General features: G+C 38.2%; 1 protein-coding gene across 1 annotated transcript in view; it reads right to left on the reverse strand.

Moving 5' to 3' along the window:
* The window catches only part of PACRG (parkin coregulated), a 459177-nt gene that overhangs the window by 202358 nt on the left and 236559 nt on the right, over positions 1-20260 (reverse strand). The window contains exon 3 of the mRNA XM_014858375.3: positions 15049-15220. Coding sequence (XP_014713861.1) covers positions 15049-15220 — 172 coding nt within the window. The remainder of the gene's footprint in view (positions 1-15048; positions 15221-20260) is intronic.

Genomic DNA, 20260 nt, shown 5'->3' on the forward strand with positions numbered 1-20260 from the left:
GGTGCCATTGTCAGAGTCACAGCAAATGACAGTCTGCTGTGACAAACAAGTACCACTTCTAAAAATTACTGTTATGTTTCTTCCTCTGGTTGGGAAAAGGTGTCCAAATTTGCCACAGCTTTAAGATAGTAGAAGTAGTGGACTTTTAAGAAGGATATCAAACACACAGGCTTTTCACGAAACAAAAAAGTTGGCAGCTGTGCTACAAAATAGAGCATGGATAAATATATCAATATCCAAGAAAGTGTAGCCCTTTCTTCCCCAAAGAAGGGGTATGAAAAACGACACACTGCTAGGCTCGACCATCAATATGTGGTACAGTTCTGGTGTTGATTACTTAAGCGGGTGATTTGAGAGCTCCCAGGAAAACAACAGTGATTATTAGAAGCCAGAGTGAGCTCCCTGGAATAAGTCAGGCCAAGCTCACCTCTCATATTCTAATAAATTTACTCATGAAGGAGATCATAAACAGACTTACATCAGCAAGGCATCTGGCAAGACCTCTCTTGTAGGTGACATACAGAAACGATTGAAGAGTTAGGCTTTTTCTGTTTTTTAGTGTGTGAAAAATTGAATCCAAGTCATACGCACTGATGGTCTGGTATCAACTTGCACAGTCCCTACTGGGATACCGCAGCGGGCTATGCTTGAGATAGTCCAGTTTCCATCTAATATTTTTATTGTAACTTGGATGAAAGTCATAGAATCCAAATCTATGAATTTTGTGATGACCCAAAGTTAGCAAGTCTGTAGAGCTGTGACCATGAAAGAACAGCAGTGAGGTAAAAATCATAATTTACTATTATTACCACCTTGATTTGGCTCTGTGCTAAACACTCCACTTGTATGATCCATGAGTCTTTACATTATCTCCTGGCCATTGGTTCTATAATACCCTGAGAGAGAGGAAAGAATTAAATGGCCAAAACCACACCAAGTTAATGGCAAACTGGGATCTGGTTTGCATGAGCCCAAGACCTGTAGGCTTAGACCCCACTTCCTCCCAGCACACTACCAAGTCCTGGTGGACACGGGAGCTGGACTTGGAGCACGATCAGGAGAAATGTTCAGAGTTTCACAGTGAACACAGACTCTAGTGTAGACTTTGAACAATCAGACTAGATCCTGCTGGGTCCTGAGTTTAAGTGGCTTATTCTTAAAGAACAAGTCATCACGATGGAGCTGGGTTTGCTGGCATCTTCTGAAAAAGGAAGCAACACTTTGCAGGGGTGTTATTCCCTGACTACAGCTCAGCTCTCATGTGGAGGGATGAAGATTTCCAAGATGAGGTTTTAGCCTGGGTGACCAAAAACTGTTGCCATAATCAAGACAGAATGATGAAGGTGGTCATGATGATGATGATAACAATGATGACAGTGATAACATTTATCACACTTATACCATGTGCTCTTCTAAGAGCTTGAAATGTATTATCTCATTTGTTCACTGAAATAACCCATAAGTTGGGTGCTGTTCTCATCCCAATTTTATAAATTGAGCCTCAAAGTGGTTAACTTGTCTGACAGCTGGTATGTGGTAGAGTTAGGATTTTGACCAGAGTGATAGAATTTGTTTGTTTGTTTGAGAATGGGAAAGGGACAGACAATACGTGGTGAATTTAGTTTGAAAATACAATATTGCTATTTTTAGCTTTTTCTCTTTTTTGTCCTATTGTGTTTTTCTGGCATGCACAACTATAATCTCCATTCCCGCCATTTTTGTCTTGTTCATACATTTTCATTATTCATTTTCCTTATTCATACATGGCTTGGCCTGATTTCGACTCCCCCTCAGAGGTCCAGAAGGAATCTTTCCTTTGGCAAGCGACTGGGTAACTGTTCAAATACTTCTGAGGCTGTCTAATCTCTGCCTCAGATTGCCATCACCTTGCATCTGCTGAGATGTTTTTTCTGTATAGGAATTCATGTAGAATGACACCGGTTCTTATATTATGACTTGCTTTAACGGAGAATTAAAAGTGGTAAGGTAACTGACAGGTTAAGTGTGACAGAAATGGATAGAGAGGAAGGGAGAGAGAATGGCAACCATTAGATAGTGGGATTTTACAACCCTACCTGGCTATGATTGCTCATATTCAACACAACACTTATCACTTAATAAGCTTGCTTGTCACCTGACCTGGACATTTCTCACTAATGATCACAACAACTCTCTGACATACGTATTCATTCTCTTATTTTGGAGATGAGAACTCATCTCCTGAGCTCAAGGAGCTGGATTAATTTGCAGAAAATGGTAGAGCCAGTACTAGAACCCAGACCCAGGTCTATGGCTCTTCCAATGGCCACACTAATTTTCAGAAGACAGAGAAAGAAGGTCTTTAGCATCAGCTGCTGAAGGTTCACAAGAAGGAGGTGACTTCCTCAGAAAACGGATGTTTTAAGCTATAATCTTCCAGATTCCATTTCCTTCAATAGTTATGGATTCTCATTTGGGAATCTGAATTGGTCAGCATGGGCTAAGTTTGCTGCAGCAATAAATTAACCCTAAAATCTCAGTGGCTTTACACAGAAGGACTGTTTCTCATTCAGGGTAGGTATGCAATTCAGGTCAACATGGGGTGAGGAGAAGAGAGAGTTAGAAGACAGCTTTGGGTGAAATGCTTAGTTTGCAGGGAGTACATGTCTTCCATTCACAGCACAGCGGCAGAGATAGTCCCATGGTTCCGTACAACTGAGAAACGCTGGGGAGCAAATAGATATTTGGTGTTTAGTAAATGCCTCTGCTGTAGAATTCATGTTATTTTGGGAAGCAAACTCTTCTCCCTTTCCCTACCCTGTACTATGGGTAGGATGCGTGATCTGCATTAATCGAGGCCGTGTGTTCCATCCCCCTGGACCACAGTTCAAAGCTGGGCATGTGGCCCTGGCTGGTATAATCATAATAAATCTTTGACTTTTACTTTTTCTGGAAATTCAGGGACAATGACACTTGCATTTTCCTACAGGAGTAAATAAGTAAGCACATAGTCCCAGGATCTACTTAGGGCATCCTGAGGCCAAGAAGTGGGCCAACTTTAAGATGACCTTGCATAAAACAGAGCAGAGAGTGACAGTGGTGACCTGCCAGATTAAACTGCACCTGAAACGGGACCCATCTCTGGATTGTTTAGTTATGTGAGTTAGTAAGCAAACCTGCAGTTTATGACAATTTGAGTCAGTTTTCTTTGTAAATCTTGTAACCAAAATAATCCTGAGTAATACACTTCCTTTCCATACTTTCAGAACTAATTAGATTTTTTCAACTTAAATTAAAAATTATCTTTTTTTCAATAGTTATCACTTCAAAAACAATTTACCTGGAAAATTTCAAGACATATAAGTAAAATTATTAGATCATAAATGAAGGATAATGCATTTCAGTTGTACTTGCTCCTTTCTAATTAAATAGAATTCTCAAAACAATTTTTGCATTGTCACACGGATTCTCATATTTTATCCTTACTTGGCATATATATTCTCTTCATTGGGTGTTCTTTAACAAGAATATTCAGCTTTTGAAAATGTTATTGTTCAAGTTTCTTTAGCTGTGTCTGTGCATGTTTGTCCTTTATAGCTGGCTGACCTCAACTCATTAGAGCTCTCCTAATGAGGCCACTGTCTTACGTTCTGTCTATTTGTAGATGAGTGACATTTCTGCATTCTTCAGAGGCTGAGGTCACCTCGCCTCCTAATAGATTATCTCACAAATGTATGTTACTGCTTATAAACAAAAAGAGGCACATAAGAGAATGTAGATGAATAAACAAAAATTTACTCTTACCACTTAAGTAATTTCTCCGATAAATGGAAAGCATTATACACTATACTCCTTATTTGCTGTTTCATATCAGGGATTTTACAAGATAGTTTTTATATAATATGCAGTACAGTGGCAAGCCCAAATGGCCACTTCACACTTTTGGTTATGACACTTGTACAAATTTCAGTATGGATGGGAGGTATGTCCCTGATTAAATTACTTTTGCAAATATTTTTATGCATCTACCACGTACCAGCCATCACATTAGATGCTGTGGGAATATATTACTTTCTAACATTATATTCTAAGTGACAGAGAGAGGAAGATACAAAGTTCTGTGGGAGAGGGAAAGTGGGGGTGGGAGAGGACTGGAGTTAAGATTAGGGAGGGAGAGGAGAATCAGAAGAGATTCCACAGGAAAATTCCTACTGGAGCCAGGCTTTGGATGTTCCGTAACATTTAGGCATTTGGGAAATGAGAATGGGCATTCCCGAAAGAGAGCAAAGGTATGGAATGAGAAGAGTGAAAGGCAAGTCCTAAAGCACAATCAGTTTGGCTAAAGCATGGGGTGAATGAAGAGAAGTAGGAAATTAAGTTGAAAACATAATTTGCAGCCAGATATTTAATGGGAATCCTTGAATGTCATGCCAAAGAATTTAAAGTAGGCAGAAACTGGAAGAGAGTCTGTCCTTGAAAGATGGCAGTGCCTCAGGTAAGATCTATGAGTTGAAAGCTTGTTTCCGTAGAGCTAATGTAAGTGGCCTGGGCAGACGGCGGGAGCAGGTATACTGGCTTGAGGTGTCAGAGGAGAAAGCTCTGCGCTGGCAGAGCAGATAGAAAATTAGGGGTAAGCAGATCCTGGAATGCAGAGACCCACAGAGGAGGTACACCAAAAATCTGCATGAAAACTCTGCCTTACTTGACGTGTAAGGATTACAGACATGGTAGAGATCTCAGTAGGCCCAGATGATGAGCAGAAGCTGGAAGATGAAAGACCTGAAGATGAAAGAACTTTGGCTGCTGTTCATCGGAGCGGAGGCAAATTTTGGAGTTTGTGTTTAACAGGTTAATCATCTGTCAGAATTAGAATTGACGTTCTTCAAAAGAATGTAACAGGATCCAGAGACTCTAAAATATATTATTCACAATGTCCATGTTAGGATTGCATTTTCTTGTCCCAGTGAGGTTGGCTGGGCCCTGGACTACATCTGGCCAATGAGTAGTGAAATGTGTTACTTCCAGGATGGAGCATTTCATCGCCAGAGAGAGACTCTTCCCTCTGGTGCGATGACCAGCAACATCTATGACGGGCCCTAAGTAGCTACAATAAACAGAGCCCCCTTGCCAACCTTCCATAGGCATCAAGCGAATGTGAGAAACAAAGTCACTTACTGTTTTAAGCTTTTGATTTTGGAGATTGGCTGTTACTTCAACATAACCAAGCCTATTCTGATTGATAAAATTTCCTTCATCACATTAAGAGAATTCTCTTCTATTCTTAGTTTGTTTCAAAAACACAATGGGTGCTGAAATTTATTTGGATGATTTTTTACCATCATTTCAGATGATCATATGATTTTGACCCTTTAATACCCTTACATAAATTGCATTAATTGCTTTTTCTAATGTTAAGCCAATCTTCTAGTCCTAAAATAAAACAAACTTTGTTTTGAGGTACTACCATTTTTATATATTGATGGATTCAGTTTGACAGTAATTTTGTTTAGAAAATTTCATTGATGTTCATGAATGAGAGTGTCCTGGAAGTTTCCTTCTTGTAATGTCCTTGTTATTATCAAGGTTATGCGAGCCTCATAAAGTTAGTCAAAGTGTGTATTCTCTGTTTTTATTGTTTGAGGAAATTTGTTCAAGGCTTGAATTATTTTTTCTGTAAGTGTTCAGAACAACTAACCATGGAAGTTATGTTAGCCTTGAGTTGTCTTCATGTGGGGGATTTTAATTACCAAGTTAATTTCTTCATTTGTTATATTATTGTTTGTATTTTAACTTGTTTTGTATTTTTTCTGATGTCAGTTTTGGTAAGCTACATTTTCCAGAAATTTGACCATTTCATTGAAATTTCAAAGTTTTAGGGATAAAGTTATTCATTATATCCTATCATGATATTTTCAATATCTGTAGGGTCTGTATGACATCCCCCTTTTCATTTCTGAATATTGGTGATTTATGCCTTCTCTCATTTATTATTTATAAGCTTTGCCAAATGTTTACCAATTTTATTAATTGTTTCAAGGAACCAATCCACATTTGGTTTTTGATTCTCTCAATTGCATGGCTGTTCTGTATTTTTATTTTATTATGATTTTATCCTAACAATTTATTCTTCCTTTGACTTTCTTCTATTGTTCTTTCTCTCACTTTTTGAGATGGATATTTAATTTACTATTTTTTTTTCCTGAAACCATGTTTAAGGCTATCTATTTTCATCTAAATACAGTTTTACCATGTTGTATATGGTAAATATTGTTTTTAATTAAAAAAAATATTTTTAAAGATCGGCACCTGAGCTAACAACTGTTGCCAATCTTCTCCTCTTCCCCCGACCCCGCTTTTTCTCCCCCAATCCCCCCAGTACATAGTTGTATATTTTTAGTTGTGGGTCCCTCTAGTTGTGGCATGCAGGATGCCACCTCATCGTGGCCAGATGAATGGTGCCATGTCCACACCCAGGATCTGAACTGATGAAATCCTGGGCCGCTGAAGGTGGAGTGTGCGTACTTAACCACTTGACCATGGGGCCGGCCCCTGGTAAATATTTTAACGTAATTTTTTGTAATATTGTGATGTAATATCCTTGTAAGTTTTTAATATGTAATTTTATGTAATGTTTTCATTATTGTGCAGTTAAAAGTCTTTATGATTTTATTATAGTTACTTATTTAACCACTGGGATATTTAGAAGTATGTGTCAATTTCAAAACATATGGGAATGTTTTAGTTATTGCTTGAAAAAATTGATTTCTATCATAAATTGCATTTTGGTTACATGATTTCATATTATTTGTATGATTTCCATGCTTTGATTTTTTTGAGACTTGTCTTATGGCCCAAGATATGGTGAATTTTTGTAAATGTTCTATGGGTGCTTTAAAAAAAAGTCATTTGCAGTGGTAGAGGCAGCACTGAGTTTTGGTAAAGAACAGATGCACCTTGGGAGGTCCAGATATGGTTCAAATTCTGACTCTACCATTTGGTAACTATGACACGGATATATTTCTTGAATTTTACATGCCTCAGTTTTGTCGTCTGTGAAATGAGGATTATAGTAGCTGCTTCTTAGGGCTGTTATGAGGATTGAGTGATATGATTCCAGGAAAGCACATAGCCCACTGACAGCTTTCAAGACATATCAGTTGTGGTGGTTTTCTTGCTACTGTAGTGGGAAACATCACAATTTTCTATGTTTTTGACAATAAATTGTGAAAAAGAAAATAATATGTAGATTATTTAAATAGTATTATCAATACATTTTATAAAATAAATATATACTAAGATCTATATTGTATAGAGGATTCACTTTCTTTTCAGCCTGCATGATGACAGTAATTGAGCATTCTTAGAACCTAATAAAAAATCTCAGCAAATTCCCCAAAATGAAATGTAATTAGGGGGAAGGTATATTCTCTTGTCATAAAGCAATAAATACAAATAAAATAACAATGAAAACAATCTCTAAATAAGTGGAAATTTTAATGTATTACCTTTGTTCAAATAAATCATCAAAACTACTAATACAAACTATTTACAATATAGTGGCATGGAGAAACAGAGCAAAATGAATGGAATTAAATCAAAACAGAAGCAAAATTATAGCCTTACATGCTGTGATTACCAAATGAGGGATAACGAAAATAAAAGTAATACACGTGTAACCCAACAAGTTACAAAAGCAAAATAAACAAAAAACTTAAGGAAAACAAATAAATCTACTACATCAAAAATTTATAGGGGCCGGCCTGGTGGCACAGCGGTTAAGTGCGCACATTCCACTTTGGTGGCCCGGGTTTGCCGGTTCAGATCCCAGGTGCAGACATGGCACCGCTTGGCAAGCCATGCTGTGGTAAGTGTCCCACATATAATGTAGAGGAAGATGGGCACCGATGTTAGCTCAGGGCCAGTCTTCCTCAGCAAAAAGCGGAGGATTGGCAGCAGATGTTAGCTCAGGGCTAATCTTCCTTAAAAAAACACAAAATTTATAAACAAACAGAAATAAGGTAAGTCCTTTAAAAAAGATACAAAACATAAGGTATAGAAACCACTGGCTGACCTAATAAATAAGAGAGAAAATATAAATGCATAATATTATCCCTATGTATAGATCAAGCAGCAATACCCCATGGGATAAAGCAACTCGCCTCAGGTCCCATGGTGACCAAACGGTGTGGCCAGGATTTGAGGTCGGGTGGTCTGATTCCATAGGCTGCACTCTCAACCAGTATACTATCCCGTTGATCTATATGCAGGATAAAGAAAGTCTTAAAAGCCAGTAAAGAGGAAGTTCATTGTTACTGAATGAGTGAAGCAAGGATATAATAAGACAGAAAGAGAAAGAAAAAACACACAAACACAAAAATCCTACAAACTGAAACAAATATTCACAGAGAGATAAGAGAAGGGACATAATGTATTCACAAAAGAACAAAACGCTATTAAAAAGGAACAATAAGAACAAAGGAAAATTATAATAATAACAAAATAATCAAATTTTTGGAAGATCAAGTCAAGGAAACTTCTGAGGAAGTAGAACTCAGAGACAAAGTTGGAAATTGTGAGCAAGACAATAAAGAAATTAGAGAATCAACCCATGAGGTGCAATACATTATTAGCAGGAATTACCAAGAAGTAAGAGAAAATAGAGGCAGAACATTATTAAAGGAATAATACATGAAAAGTTTCTAGCGCTGGAAGATAAATGTCTTTAAATTGAAATTTCCCAGGACAATGGACGAAAATACAGCCTCATCAAAGAAAATCAACATGAAATTTCACATCACTGGAGGTAAGAGATGATCCAGAAGGCTTTCAGAGATTGGCAGAAACAGGCCACAGCACATGACTGGAAACTCAAACAGCATCAAGATTTTCAAACCAATGTAAGAACTCAAGAGGCAATGGAGACACAACCGCAAAATTCTGAATGAAAACGATTTTCAGTCTAGCCAGACTAAAAGTCAAGTGTGATGGTGGAATTTTCAGATACGCAAGTACTAAAAAATATACCTCTCTTGTACTTCCAGGAAACCACTAAACGATGTGCACCATAAAAATGATGAGCAAAACAGCTAAGGAAAAAGAAGTTAAATATGAAAGAGGAGTAAGAGAAGTGTTGGGCCACTTAGTCCAGATTGGAGCAGAAAGATGGAGGGTGCAAGATCAAATGTCTCCAAAAAACAAAGAAAAATCAATAGATTATCTGATGTTATGAACATCTGGAAAACAATATTCATTTGCTAGATCCTGAAATATTTGGGGAAAAAAAGTAAATATATACAAATCAAGCAAAGAAAACAAGAGGCAAGTATCATTGATAAGAAAAACAAGTTGTCTAAGGAAAGAAATGTAATCATAGCAGAAGTGTGATTTGCAGTGAACAGCATTGATGTGATCACAGCAGTGTAATAACTGATTATTGACTTAACCAAAATTGTGGCACAACTATATTGAAAGGACGGAGGCAGAAGAACGCGAGTTTGTGGAAGAGAGTTAAATTCTTATCATTTCTGGGTGACTGGCAGTTCTCCACAAAAACCATATGGCTGGGAACAATCTGTCAGAGAAACTCCAAAACCAAGACTTTTTGCTTGTGATGAGTGATCATCTCTCCCATTTATCTGCGGTCACAACATATTATTTGGTGTTCCTTTGTCATTTTATTGTTTTTTATTTTTTACATGCTACCTCGGCTTTTTGTTTGTTTTTGCCTTATTGACGGTGTTTCATTTTTCTTTCCCCAGTACTTCATATGATATACCATCTATTCTAATGTATTACTGGTTACTTTTAAGGCCTAAACGCTTAAAGTTATATTTCTCTAATTATTCACATTATAAATTAAGCAGCATCTGTTAATTCCCTAAATAAAAGAGAGAAAATGATCACTCATTTATCTCCTCTCAGTTCATCCCCTACCATGTTCTCATGCCCAGGATCTTGTGGGAGGGTCTGGATGTCCCTCCCAGACACCTTGTGAAGGTGTCTAAGCACAATCTCAGCTCCGGTCAGCCTTACCTTGACCCCACAGCAGCAGAAGCAACTGGGGGCTTGTTAGAAATATAGCACCTCAGGTCCGTTTCACATCTACTGATGTGGAGCCTGCGTTTTACCAAGGTCTGCAAATGACTCGTATGCACATTGAATATGGGGAAGCAAGGTTGTCCACTCTGGATGGGTAAAGATGGTAGATTTCAGAACTGAAGGTCAGGCAGTGGAGTAAGGACCAGAGTCTTATTGTCTCTCAGTCAAGAGGTTTATTTTTCCCCCAGAGGCAAAAAATATCAGTGAGCAGCTGGTTGTTGTTTTTAACACGTTATGGTTCGCACAAAGAGTCATGAAAATTACATCTTTTATGTGAATATCTTTATCAATACAAATCAACCCTCTTTACATACTTGAAACTTTCTTACGTTAAGTTCTACTTTCCCAAAATTAAAACATCTACTCCTGCCTTCTTGTTTTTATTTGTCCAAATATATCTTTTGTCTTTAAAACATTTGTGTTATTTTTTTTATATATAGAAAGAGAGTTTATATACAGATTTTGTTTTTCATGAACCAATTTACAAGTTTATTTTTGTATCTGATATATTTGATTTCCAGTTTTTCACTTTATTTTGTGCCTTTGGCTTTTAGCAGTTTCTTGCTGTCTACTGTTATCTTCTCCATTGATTTTGAAGGCTTATACACAATTTCCGGGGGTTTTTAGATGAATTACTGCAAAATTATTATTTGACAGTTTATGCAGTTTTGAAACTTTTTTCTATGAACTGTTTAAACTTAACTCCAGGTTTAGTGGCTCTTAATGCTAATTGCTTTTCAAACTACGACATCCTCATTTCGGGGTTCTTCATGACTGCTTCATTTTGGGGTTCTTGCTCTGCTCTCTGATAGCTGGAGCACAGCCTCAGTAACCTTTTGTGTGCCGGGCAGGTGGCATTGACACTTGCTGAGTCCATGAGTCTTTACTCATATGACCAGGATGAAATGCACCTAAGCTGTTTCTTCCCCAGGTCTCTAAAAACCATCCCATCGACGTCTAGAACCTGCCGTTGCAATCAGTCTCGGCCCCCGTTTCTGTTATTTCTTGGCATGTAGCCTTTTTGTTTTCCTGTCCATATGTTTGAAAGGTTTCTCTTTATCTTATAATTTAAACTTTTTGACAAAATGTGCCTAGATGTGGGTCTCTCTTCACTGATTTTCTTTAGCTTGCAATGAGCCTTTTGTACTTGAAAAATAAGGGATATTTTTCGTCTCATGAAATTTCTTTCAATCTCTTCTGTCCTTATCCTTTCTATTCCTGTTGTTTTGATGTTTTCTCTTGGGAATCTCTATACATTTTAGCCCTGTTTGTGTCCTATGTCCTCCACTTGTACTCTTTTCTAATCTTATTTTTATACGCTTGTCTTTTCTGAGGGAGAACTTGATGTCATGCAGTGGATTATTCTCTATGCCTGTGTGCGGGTGCTAATTCTATGATGGCGTCTTTAGTTTCCTTTCTCTCATTCACCATTGGCTTATTTTCATTTAAGTCTCGTCTCCTCTTGTGGATTTCTGCTTCTGTATTATGGAGGCCGTAACTTCCTGAATCCTGAGGATGGCAAACAAATTCCTACAAGATTCTTCTGGATCCCATACTAAATGTTGTTGAGGTTTTCTTTTCCTCTGATTGTTCAAGATATTTCCTTCTCTGTGTGTAAGAACCTTTTTGAATGGTCCCATGTGGCTGTGTTATTGTTCTTGTTCTATTGAGGAGGGAGATTCCCAAACACAGAGTTTGTGGACTGCTCTTGGTGCCTCTCTGTCTACCGGGCCACTACTGGAATCCCCTTCTGAGTTTAATATGCGAAGCTTCTGGAGGCTTTTTCCTGGTATTGCTCTGTTGGATTTTGACGGACTTATGTTTTCCTGACTGGATGGAGTAAGTGAAAATCTACAATCCATGGTTCAGATTACTAAGAGGCTCCTCTCATCTCATCCTCGAGTACAACATTTTGCTGTTGACCTCAGCAATCAGTGCTCCACTGCCAACCCTGATGACTTTATACTGGTATTTTTTGGAGTGTATGACCCAGAATAACTCAAGAAGGTGGAAATCAGAAAGTGGAAGGGAAAGGGGGACAAACGTAGCTGTGCCATAAAGCACATAAATGGAACAAGGTATTAGACGCACGATGTTAGGGTTATTATTGAATTTGAGGTCTGAACTAAGGAGAGAGGAGAAAGAAAATTATCTTCTTACCTTTTTCCATATTACAAACCCTAGAGCCAGTGACTGTGTCCATTTCTCATTTCACTCTTATCGGTCTTATAATTAGTTGCAATCAACCCAAGATTCTAGAAATAGATAGGCAGCTAATGCCCGTTCTTGGCCTTGAAGGGAGTTTATATGTTTTGCTTTGCCTTCATAGATATTAGTTAGAATTCTGGAAATGCTGTTCAAGAACCGCTAGCTGGTGATGGTGAGGTTAATTTTTGCCCCTGGAGAGAGTAAAAATTATACTAATAGTATGGCTTGAAAGTAAGGTACACACAGCTGTTATGTGTTACGCCAATTATGTGCATCAGCCTGCTTCTAGATCAATTAGCCTCATTCCAGAATCCCACCTGAAAGATTTAGTTTATGCACGTAACGTTTTGCACACTGTGCCAGAACCGTGCACGATCTTATATAGTTAGTCAGTATTCCTTCCTGAGAAAAGTTTGGCTTTTGGCAATGTAAACAGATTGAAAAGAAGCAAGCTGAGTTAGATCCAGGATCAGTATATAATAGCAGAAGCCCAGGAAGGCAAGCAAGGGTATCTACCAAGATAAATTTTCATTGCTTCTAGAACCTTAAATTATCAAATTCATATATAGTTAACATTCTCTGACAAATCATGTTTACTCAGTTCTTAATAATGTTTTCACTCATCAGCAAATGACCTCTAGGATGTGTGTACTGTAAATTTTGTCCTTAGAATGCATCACCTCTTTCTGAACTCATTTATATATCTTCAAAATACAGATCAAACAAAAATGAAAATCAATTTACCTTGGCTTACAATATTCTAATTTGGTATGCTTTTATTGTAAACAGTATAATCAGAATATTACTTAGAAACTCTCTTTCTGCCCTCCAGTTTTTTCAGTGGGGACATGAGGGAAAGACTCATGAGAAGGCAGTGACACCAACACGAACAGTTTATTTTTAAGAAAAGAACAGGCTTCTGGGGATTGCTGTTATTCTGATGGAGGCAGGAGGAAAAGGAAAATGTACTTTCTAGATAGTTCCTGGGGAGAATGTTCTGGGCTTTTTTTGTTTATCAATAAAACTTGTACATCATCCATTAGAAAACGTAGCATCTCAAGTAGAACTTAACGTGCTCAAAAATTGTGACCTGTTAGAGAGAATAAATCACACTGGGAAAAGGTTTTAATATGGCTCAGAATTATATATCTTTCCTGAAGCCCTTTAAAGATCAGTTCTTCACTCAGCTGATGCATGTGGGGAAAGAGAAACTCCTGTTTAATAAAGTCCCTTTCAAAGAGTCATTTTTCTTTCCACGTCACTTGTCACAGCAGGTAGCAGTGTCCTTTTGTTTGGTTTCACTTTCTATGTCACCGTGGAAATCTGGAGTGGTCAGTTAAGGACTGCTTACAGAAACCCCAAAGACATGAGAGCAAGTCTCAGTGTTGATTCAATTTGAACAGTGACAGTGGAACTGCCAAAGATCTAGAATTCTAACGGAGTCTTAATTCAAATCAAGAAAAAAGTCATCATGAATAAGAATAAATAATCCACATTTTGGGAAGTGACTTGATGTTGACCTCTTTTGTTCTTGTTTTGGTCAAACTGCATGGCAAGAGAACCCCTGAGACTGAGAGTGTAGGGTTCCCCCAGATCCTAGGAGACTAGGCAGGCATCTGCCAATCATCCTGGGAAGTGGTTCACCCTGGAGCAGGCAGTGAGGCGGATATGGCGTTGGGGAGGCAGGGACCTGTTCATCCCTCTGAAGTCATGGGGCAGCTGGTCCCAGATCTAGTGGGTGAAATGCCTGGGGCAGCTCTGGCTGGGAAAGGGTGAGATTTCCTCTACTCGCGAGGTGCTCAGAGGCACCAACCCTCTGCTTTCAATCCGCAGCAAGAACAAAGCCAAAGCAGAAGTAGCAGCAACACAGTAGTGCAAGTCAGCAACTCTGGTGCTCGCAGAATCTGGGGGGTGAGGGTGGGTGGCGAGAGGGCCAGGCCTGGCCATTTGGACTTGAGAAGAAGCCAGCTGTCCCTCCCAGAGTCTTGTCTCAGTAGGGTAGATCTATTACATGGGTCATCAGCAGCTGTGACAGCAAGGTGAGGAGACTGCACTGGAAGCAACTAAGAGGCTTGTTCCAGAGCCAGAAGAAGCTGTCACACTGAAAAATGAAAACCTCAGAAACACTTTTGAAGGGGGCTGCTTTCAGATGACTGGTCCAAAGGGACCCACGCTGGAATAGTTTGGCCATAGAAAGGAAGCATAATCTCATTTATAGACAAGCAGATAAAGCCAGTGACAGTGTTCCTCTAGAGTCCCCCTGGGTAACCTATCATAGATTAAAAATCTCAAGTATTCAATAACATTAATCTTTTCTCCATTCCAGATGTTTTATTCTTAAAATTATGAATCCTACTACCTAAAAGACACTAAAAATAATTGTGTTTATATTGTAATTTAAAAATTAGGAATGTCATTCATAAAGAATTTGGAAGTTAGTGTCAATGCATACATATGAAGACATAACCTTTATCCACTTCTGAATGTATAAATCAATGTTAACACTTGTGTCATTACAATGCATTTTAAATTCGTGTAAACCCCATGTAATTTGGTTTATTTATGTGGCTAAGCCACAGTGCAGTATCGATGATGGGATATATTGGGAGATTTGGGGTGTCTGGTCCCATATGTCAATTTATTAAAAATTTCCCCCAAAACCTGGGGATAGCCTCAGTCTGCTGTGTTTTATTACTTAATTAGCAAGTTGTCGAAAAGCAGCACCATATAAACTGAGGGACGCTTCTTCACCTGTTCACTTACTTTTTATCGGGATAATGAGCTGTGGAATGACAGGAAGAATCTTGTTCCCCCCGTGTTCCAGCATGTCGTGGATTCCTTGCCGAGCAAAAAACTCATAGGGAAATGTCATTTCACAGAGCCCATCAAAAAACAGAGGCAGATAATGATGGTAGTCCAGCTTCTCAATTTCTACCTGAAAGGAGAGAGAAGAAAAGCTGTGTGAAACAACAATGGGGCAAAGGGTGGCCGGACCAGCTACGAAGCTGTCACCAATTAGGGGGAGCAAGTTCTTCAGAACTTGAGGAAGATTTTATAACCATTCATCTCACTGCCTGAAGTACGTCATCATATCTTCAATCTATTAGCAGTGAGTTAAAATCATTGACCTTCAAAATCTTAACAGATTAAAATCATAAATAATCTACATTAGGAGCATTTTGATATTTGTTTTGGGGCTTTGGGCTAATTTTTTACCATTTGGCACAAATGCAATCCTGAAAAGAAGTCAAGAATTTCATAGTATGTACGCTGAACAGATAGATGCAAGAATAAAATGAAAAAAAACAGTCGAAAAGAGATTAGCATCCAAATTTCTAACAGGAATCTAATAGGGAATACACATTAATATATTCTTGTGAAGATAACAGTGAGGGGTGAAACATGATTCTGTGACTGTTTCCTGGAGCCTGGATGACAAGTAGGGTGTTGATGACATCAAGAAAAAATGGAGAAGACAGACAGTGGGCTGAGCCTGAATGGACCACTGACACTTCGAAATCAAAATATCCCAAGTCGCTCGTCTGTTTCTCCTGGGAGCAGAGAGATATCCGTTTTCCACTTCTGTATCTTTCACCCTCAATAACGCCTCCAGGATCTCCTGTCCAAACCTTTGCAATAGCATTCAGCACCACCAAGAGGGATGGGAACTAAAATTCCTGAGTTGAGCAAAGAGATGACGTGTTAGGAGCTGTCCACATGTAGGAGATTTGTTCTAGCTGAGTCCTCCACTGTCTAGAGTATACATGACCAGACTTACCACTTGCAAGGTGACAGAAGTGATGGTGATATCATGGATGGAAAGAAGTCAACAGACTCAGATTGCAGATACAACACACCTACGGAGCAAAAGATTCAGCATCCCCAGTAAGGGGTGCCAATTTCCCTTGTTTTCAAGTCCTCCTGAATGTGCTGAGCTTCTAATTATCCCCTTATAATTAAGTGAGGAGCCTATCAAGACCTTAGAGAAACTCTCTTTTACATTAGGAGGCTTCTATATCCTTCAGCTCCTTTCCAGGGTTCTGGAGTGCCTAGCCACATGCCTGTATGCTCCTGGGTATGAGTAACTGGCAACAACCCCACCACATTCCTGAGTGTTTACTGTGAATCTGAGTGAATGAAATGTCCTACAGTTCCTCAAGCAGGAGGTCTGTCTCCAATCTTCTCATGAACTGCCCAGCCAACCAAGGAAGTAAGCAGTCAAGAGTGGAATGTTCAAATGCCCTATTGGAACTGGAGCTTGGAAAACGAATCTCAAATGGAGGTATATACAGACATCAGTTTATTTTATATTCCTTGTATATTCATAAAGTTTATCCATAGTAAAAGTTTATGGAATATACATTTAATGGATTTTTCAAGGATTTTTGTGTATTTGAAACATTTTAGAACATTATTTTGTGCAATCTTTAAAAAATTTATTGCTACATCCTTCAGCTCCAAAAGGTACAATGTTGTCATCTGTAATTTTACCTTGTAACTCAACTTCATGATAAAAGTGTCACCTGTACTGTGTTTTTATTTACATTTTTGATATGTGTTGCTAATTCTTTCTTTTAGCCTATTGTGGCACTTTCACAAATGTCTCTTATAAGTGGCAAATCATTCAATTTTGTAGTTTAACATGATCTAAGTCTTTGTGTTTTAATACGTTAAGTCATTCACATTTATGGCTACGCCTGGTTTAACTTCTGTCATCTTATTTTTTGGTCTCTGCTTGCTGTTTTTCATTTACTTTTTACAGTTTTGTTACGTAGATATTTTTTATTGACTTTTTTTTTTCAGTGATTTGAAAGATAAGACAGCCTGTTTAAAAATTTTATTGCAGCCATCTACAGCTTTCTCAAACATTTGAAAACATATTTCTCTTACTTAGAGAAGCAAGTTAAAGGTCTCCTAGTAAGATCGTTGACGTGCCAATTTTTTCTTGGAATGCTGTTGATTTTTTTATTTGTGTGGTTTGGGACAACAATACTAACAACATCAATAATCAATATGCCCATGTTGAGGATACCAGACACTCTTGTCAATACTTATGTATATTAGTTCATTTAATCCTCATAACGACTCTAAGAGGTAGATATTACTAGTATCCCAATTGTCAGTATGAGGAAACTGAGGCACAGAGAGGTTTAATAACTTGCCTAAGGTCCATCCCGAGTAAGTGCTGGAGCTGGGATCTGAACCCAAGCAGTCTGGCTGCAGGACATGGTACTGCCCTCAGGCCATGTTGTTAGGCACATCAAGATTCAGCATTACTCTAATCTCCTGGTGAATTCCATTTATCCTCATGTATTTATCCTCTTTATCTTAGTCTAATCTAATACTAATATTGCTATAACTAGTTCATCTATTTATCTTTTTCTATGCTTTTACTTCCACTCTTCCTCTGACATTATGATCTAAGAGTGTCTTTCCTAAGTAATTCGTAGCTGGATTTGTTTTTCCTGCTCCCATTTTATGATATGTCTTCAAACAACAAATATTGAGCATATGCATGATTCCTCCTCAAAGATTTTAAAAAAGAAAGAAATGGGAGAAAGAATAAAGAAAGAGAAAAAAAGAGAGAGCAACCGAGAGACAGAAAAATTGAATGAAAGACTGAGTGAGATTGAGAAAGAAAAAGCTTATCTCTGTGTCCTTCACTCCTCCCAGCTCACGGACCACAGCAGTTCTTTCCCACAAAAAATTCTCTTTTGAATTCTTTTTCTGATCTGTTTATCAGTTATTTGGCATATCTTTATCACTGCAGATCTGTTGCCTTAACAATGGAATAACAACTTACTATTATATTTTGAGGTCACCAACTTCGTTAAACACTGTAGATACTGTTTTAATTCCTACAGGGTGACATTTTTATATGGAACTTTCTTTTCTGCTTGCATATCTTCTAGGAATCCTTCTTTTAAATTATAATATTGTTTCAGTTGATGAATTTGACCTAGTCCTTGGGAAATTTTCTTACATTCTATTTATAATCAGGAGTTTGTGTGTGTGTGTGTATTTGTTTTGTTTTTTTAACACTATATATCTGGCTTTTCTTTAATGTATTTTTCTTTTTTTCTGAAAGAGTCCCTTCCAGCTACCACGTCATTTCCACATTGCTTTCCATGGTAAAGAGAGTCTATGTGTCCTCACTCCCATTCTCTCTTCAACACACTTCTCACCATTTCACTGTAATTACTGTTACCCAGGTCACCAACGGCCTTCATTTTGTCTAATCGTCCATTCCTTTTTCTGTTCTCACCAGTAAGACACAGTTGACCTTGTGAAGCTGTCTTTCCTGGGCCTCCTGACAGCACACCCCCAACACTGGGGGTCATCCTTGATTTCTTTCCTTCAAATCCTGTGTTCAATCCATCAGCAATCCAATTGATTCCAACTCCAAATAAGTCCTTATTTCATTTGCTTTGTCACCATTTTGCTCACTACCAGCTTAGCCTAAGCCGCAAACTTGCCTTACCCAAATTACTGCAACAGCCTCCAACGGATCTCCCTGTTTCTATTTTTGCCTTCCTGCTTCCCTTCTCCGTACATGTGGGTCCTGACCTGTTGTTGCTCCTGATCGAGTCTCCCCAGGGCCTCCTGATCTGCCCACACGTCCCTTCACTGCACACTGTCCTCCTATGAGCGCTGTTCTCTGGAGACACTGGGGCCTTTGGTCCTCAGACTGGCCTGGCCTCTCTCACTTCGCCTGAGAGACTCTCTTTGAACGCACCGTTCCCTTTCTTTCCAAACCTCTCAGTCACGGGCGACTCCTTGCACCTGGATTTCAGTTCAGTGAGGCCCTCTTATCACTGCTTATCACCCGGTTTGATTTTCTTTGTAGCCCTTATCATTTATTCATTGCAGCTTCTTAAGTTCTGTTGTTCAGGGAGCTTGTCACTGCCTTGAAGGATGTTTGGCACATAATAGGTAAATACTCGATAAGCACGTGTGGAATTTTAATCCTGACCTTTTGAATCTGTCCTCTGTGCTAACTCTTTGAGAGGTATCCTCAGCTTAAAGAACAGTGGCCAGATGATGAATGGCCATCTCCAGGGCTGAGGCTGGGGACCAGGGCAGAGCACACAGAGGGTCGTAGCATGAAGGAGTCTGTAAATTTCTATGAATTACATATTCTACAAATAAAATCCTATGTGTTCTCCGTTAGGATGGCAGTGATTATTTACATTTCAGGAATTTTAGGAGAATTTTAATAGACAATAACATGGGCTTCTTGATGCTTCTATTTACTCTCATTTTCCTAGAAATCATTTAAAGCTTAATTTGCTATTCTATCTACTTTTAAAACTTTAGAAGGAAAAGTTCCTGTTTTTTACAGTATCATCAAAAGCAAACACATTAATGTATGTCCATAATTAATACGCTGGTAATAATAAAACAAGGTCTTCTTTTAAAAAAAATTAGATGTTCAGAATAATTTAAGATTAACACCATAATTTAAAGAGACAAATTAAGAGATCTCTCATGTGTCTTTGCGTGTATTTGTCACATGGTGACTACTATCCTTTAGAGTTCTTCTTTTGTTTTTAATTGAGGCAACATTGGTTTATAACATTATATAAATTTCAGATGTACATCATTATATTTCTATTCCTGTGTAGACTACAGCATATTCACCACCTAGAGACTAATTACAATCCACCTAAAGTTCTAAATTGTTGGCTTCTTCTGTTCATTTAGATTTAAGAGGGTCATTTTTATGTTTTATTTAGCAATAACCCTTTTTCCAGTTATGTAAATTATTGCGCTTTTAAGATAACTAGTTTCAATAATAAATATTACACCTTATATTTCTTTAGTATTGCCATGAAAATATTAGTTTTCAAACTGTAGAAACTTTGGCAATCTTTCTTCAAGGTTTATGCAAGAAATCTAGAATTAAAAGAAAGCTGTGTGAAGTGGGACACAGAAGAAAAGCTGTTTTAGATGTATTAGTTAAAATTACAGGCTA

Source organism: Equus asinus, chromosome 1, assembly GCF_041296235.1.
Source record: "Equus asinus isolate D_3611 breed Donkey chromosome 1, EquAss-T2T_v2, whole genome shotgun sequence".
Lineage (NCBI taxonomy): Eukaryota > Metazoa > Chordata > Mammalia > Perissodactyla > Equidae > Equus > Equus asinus.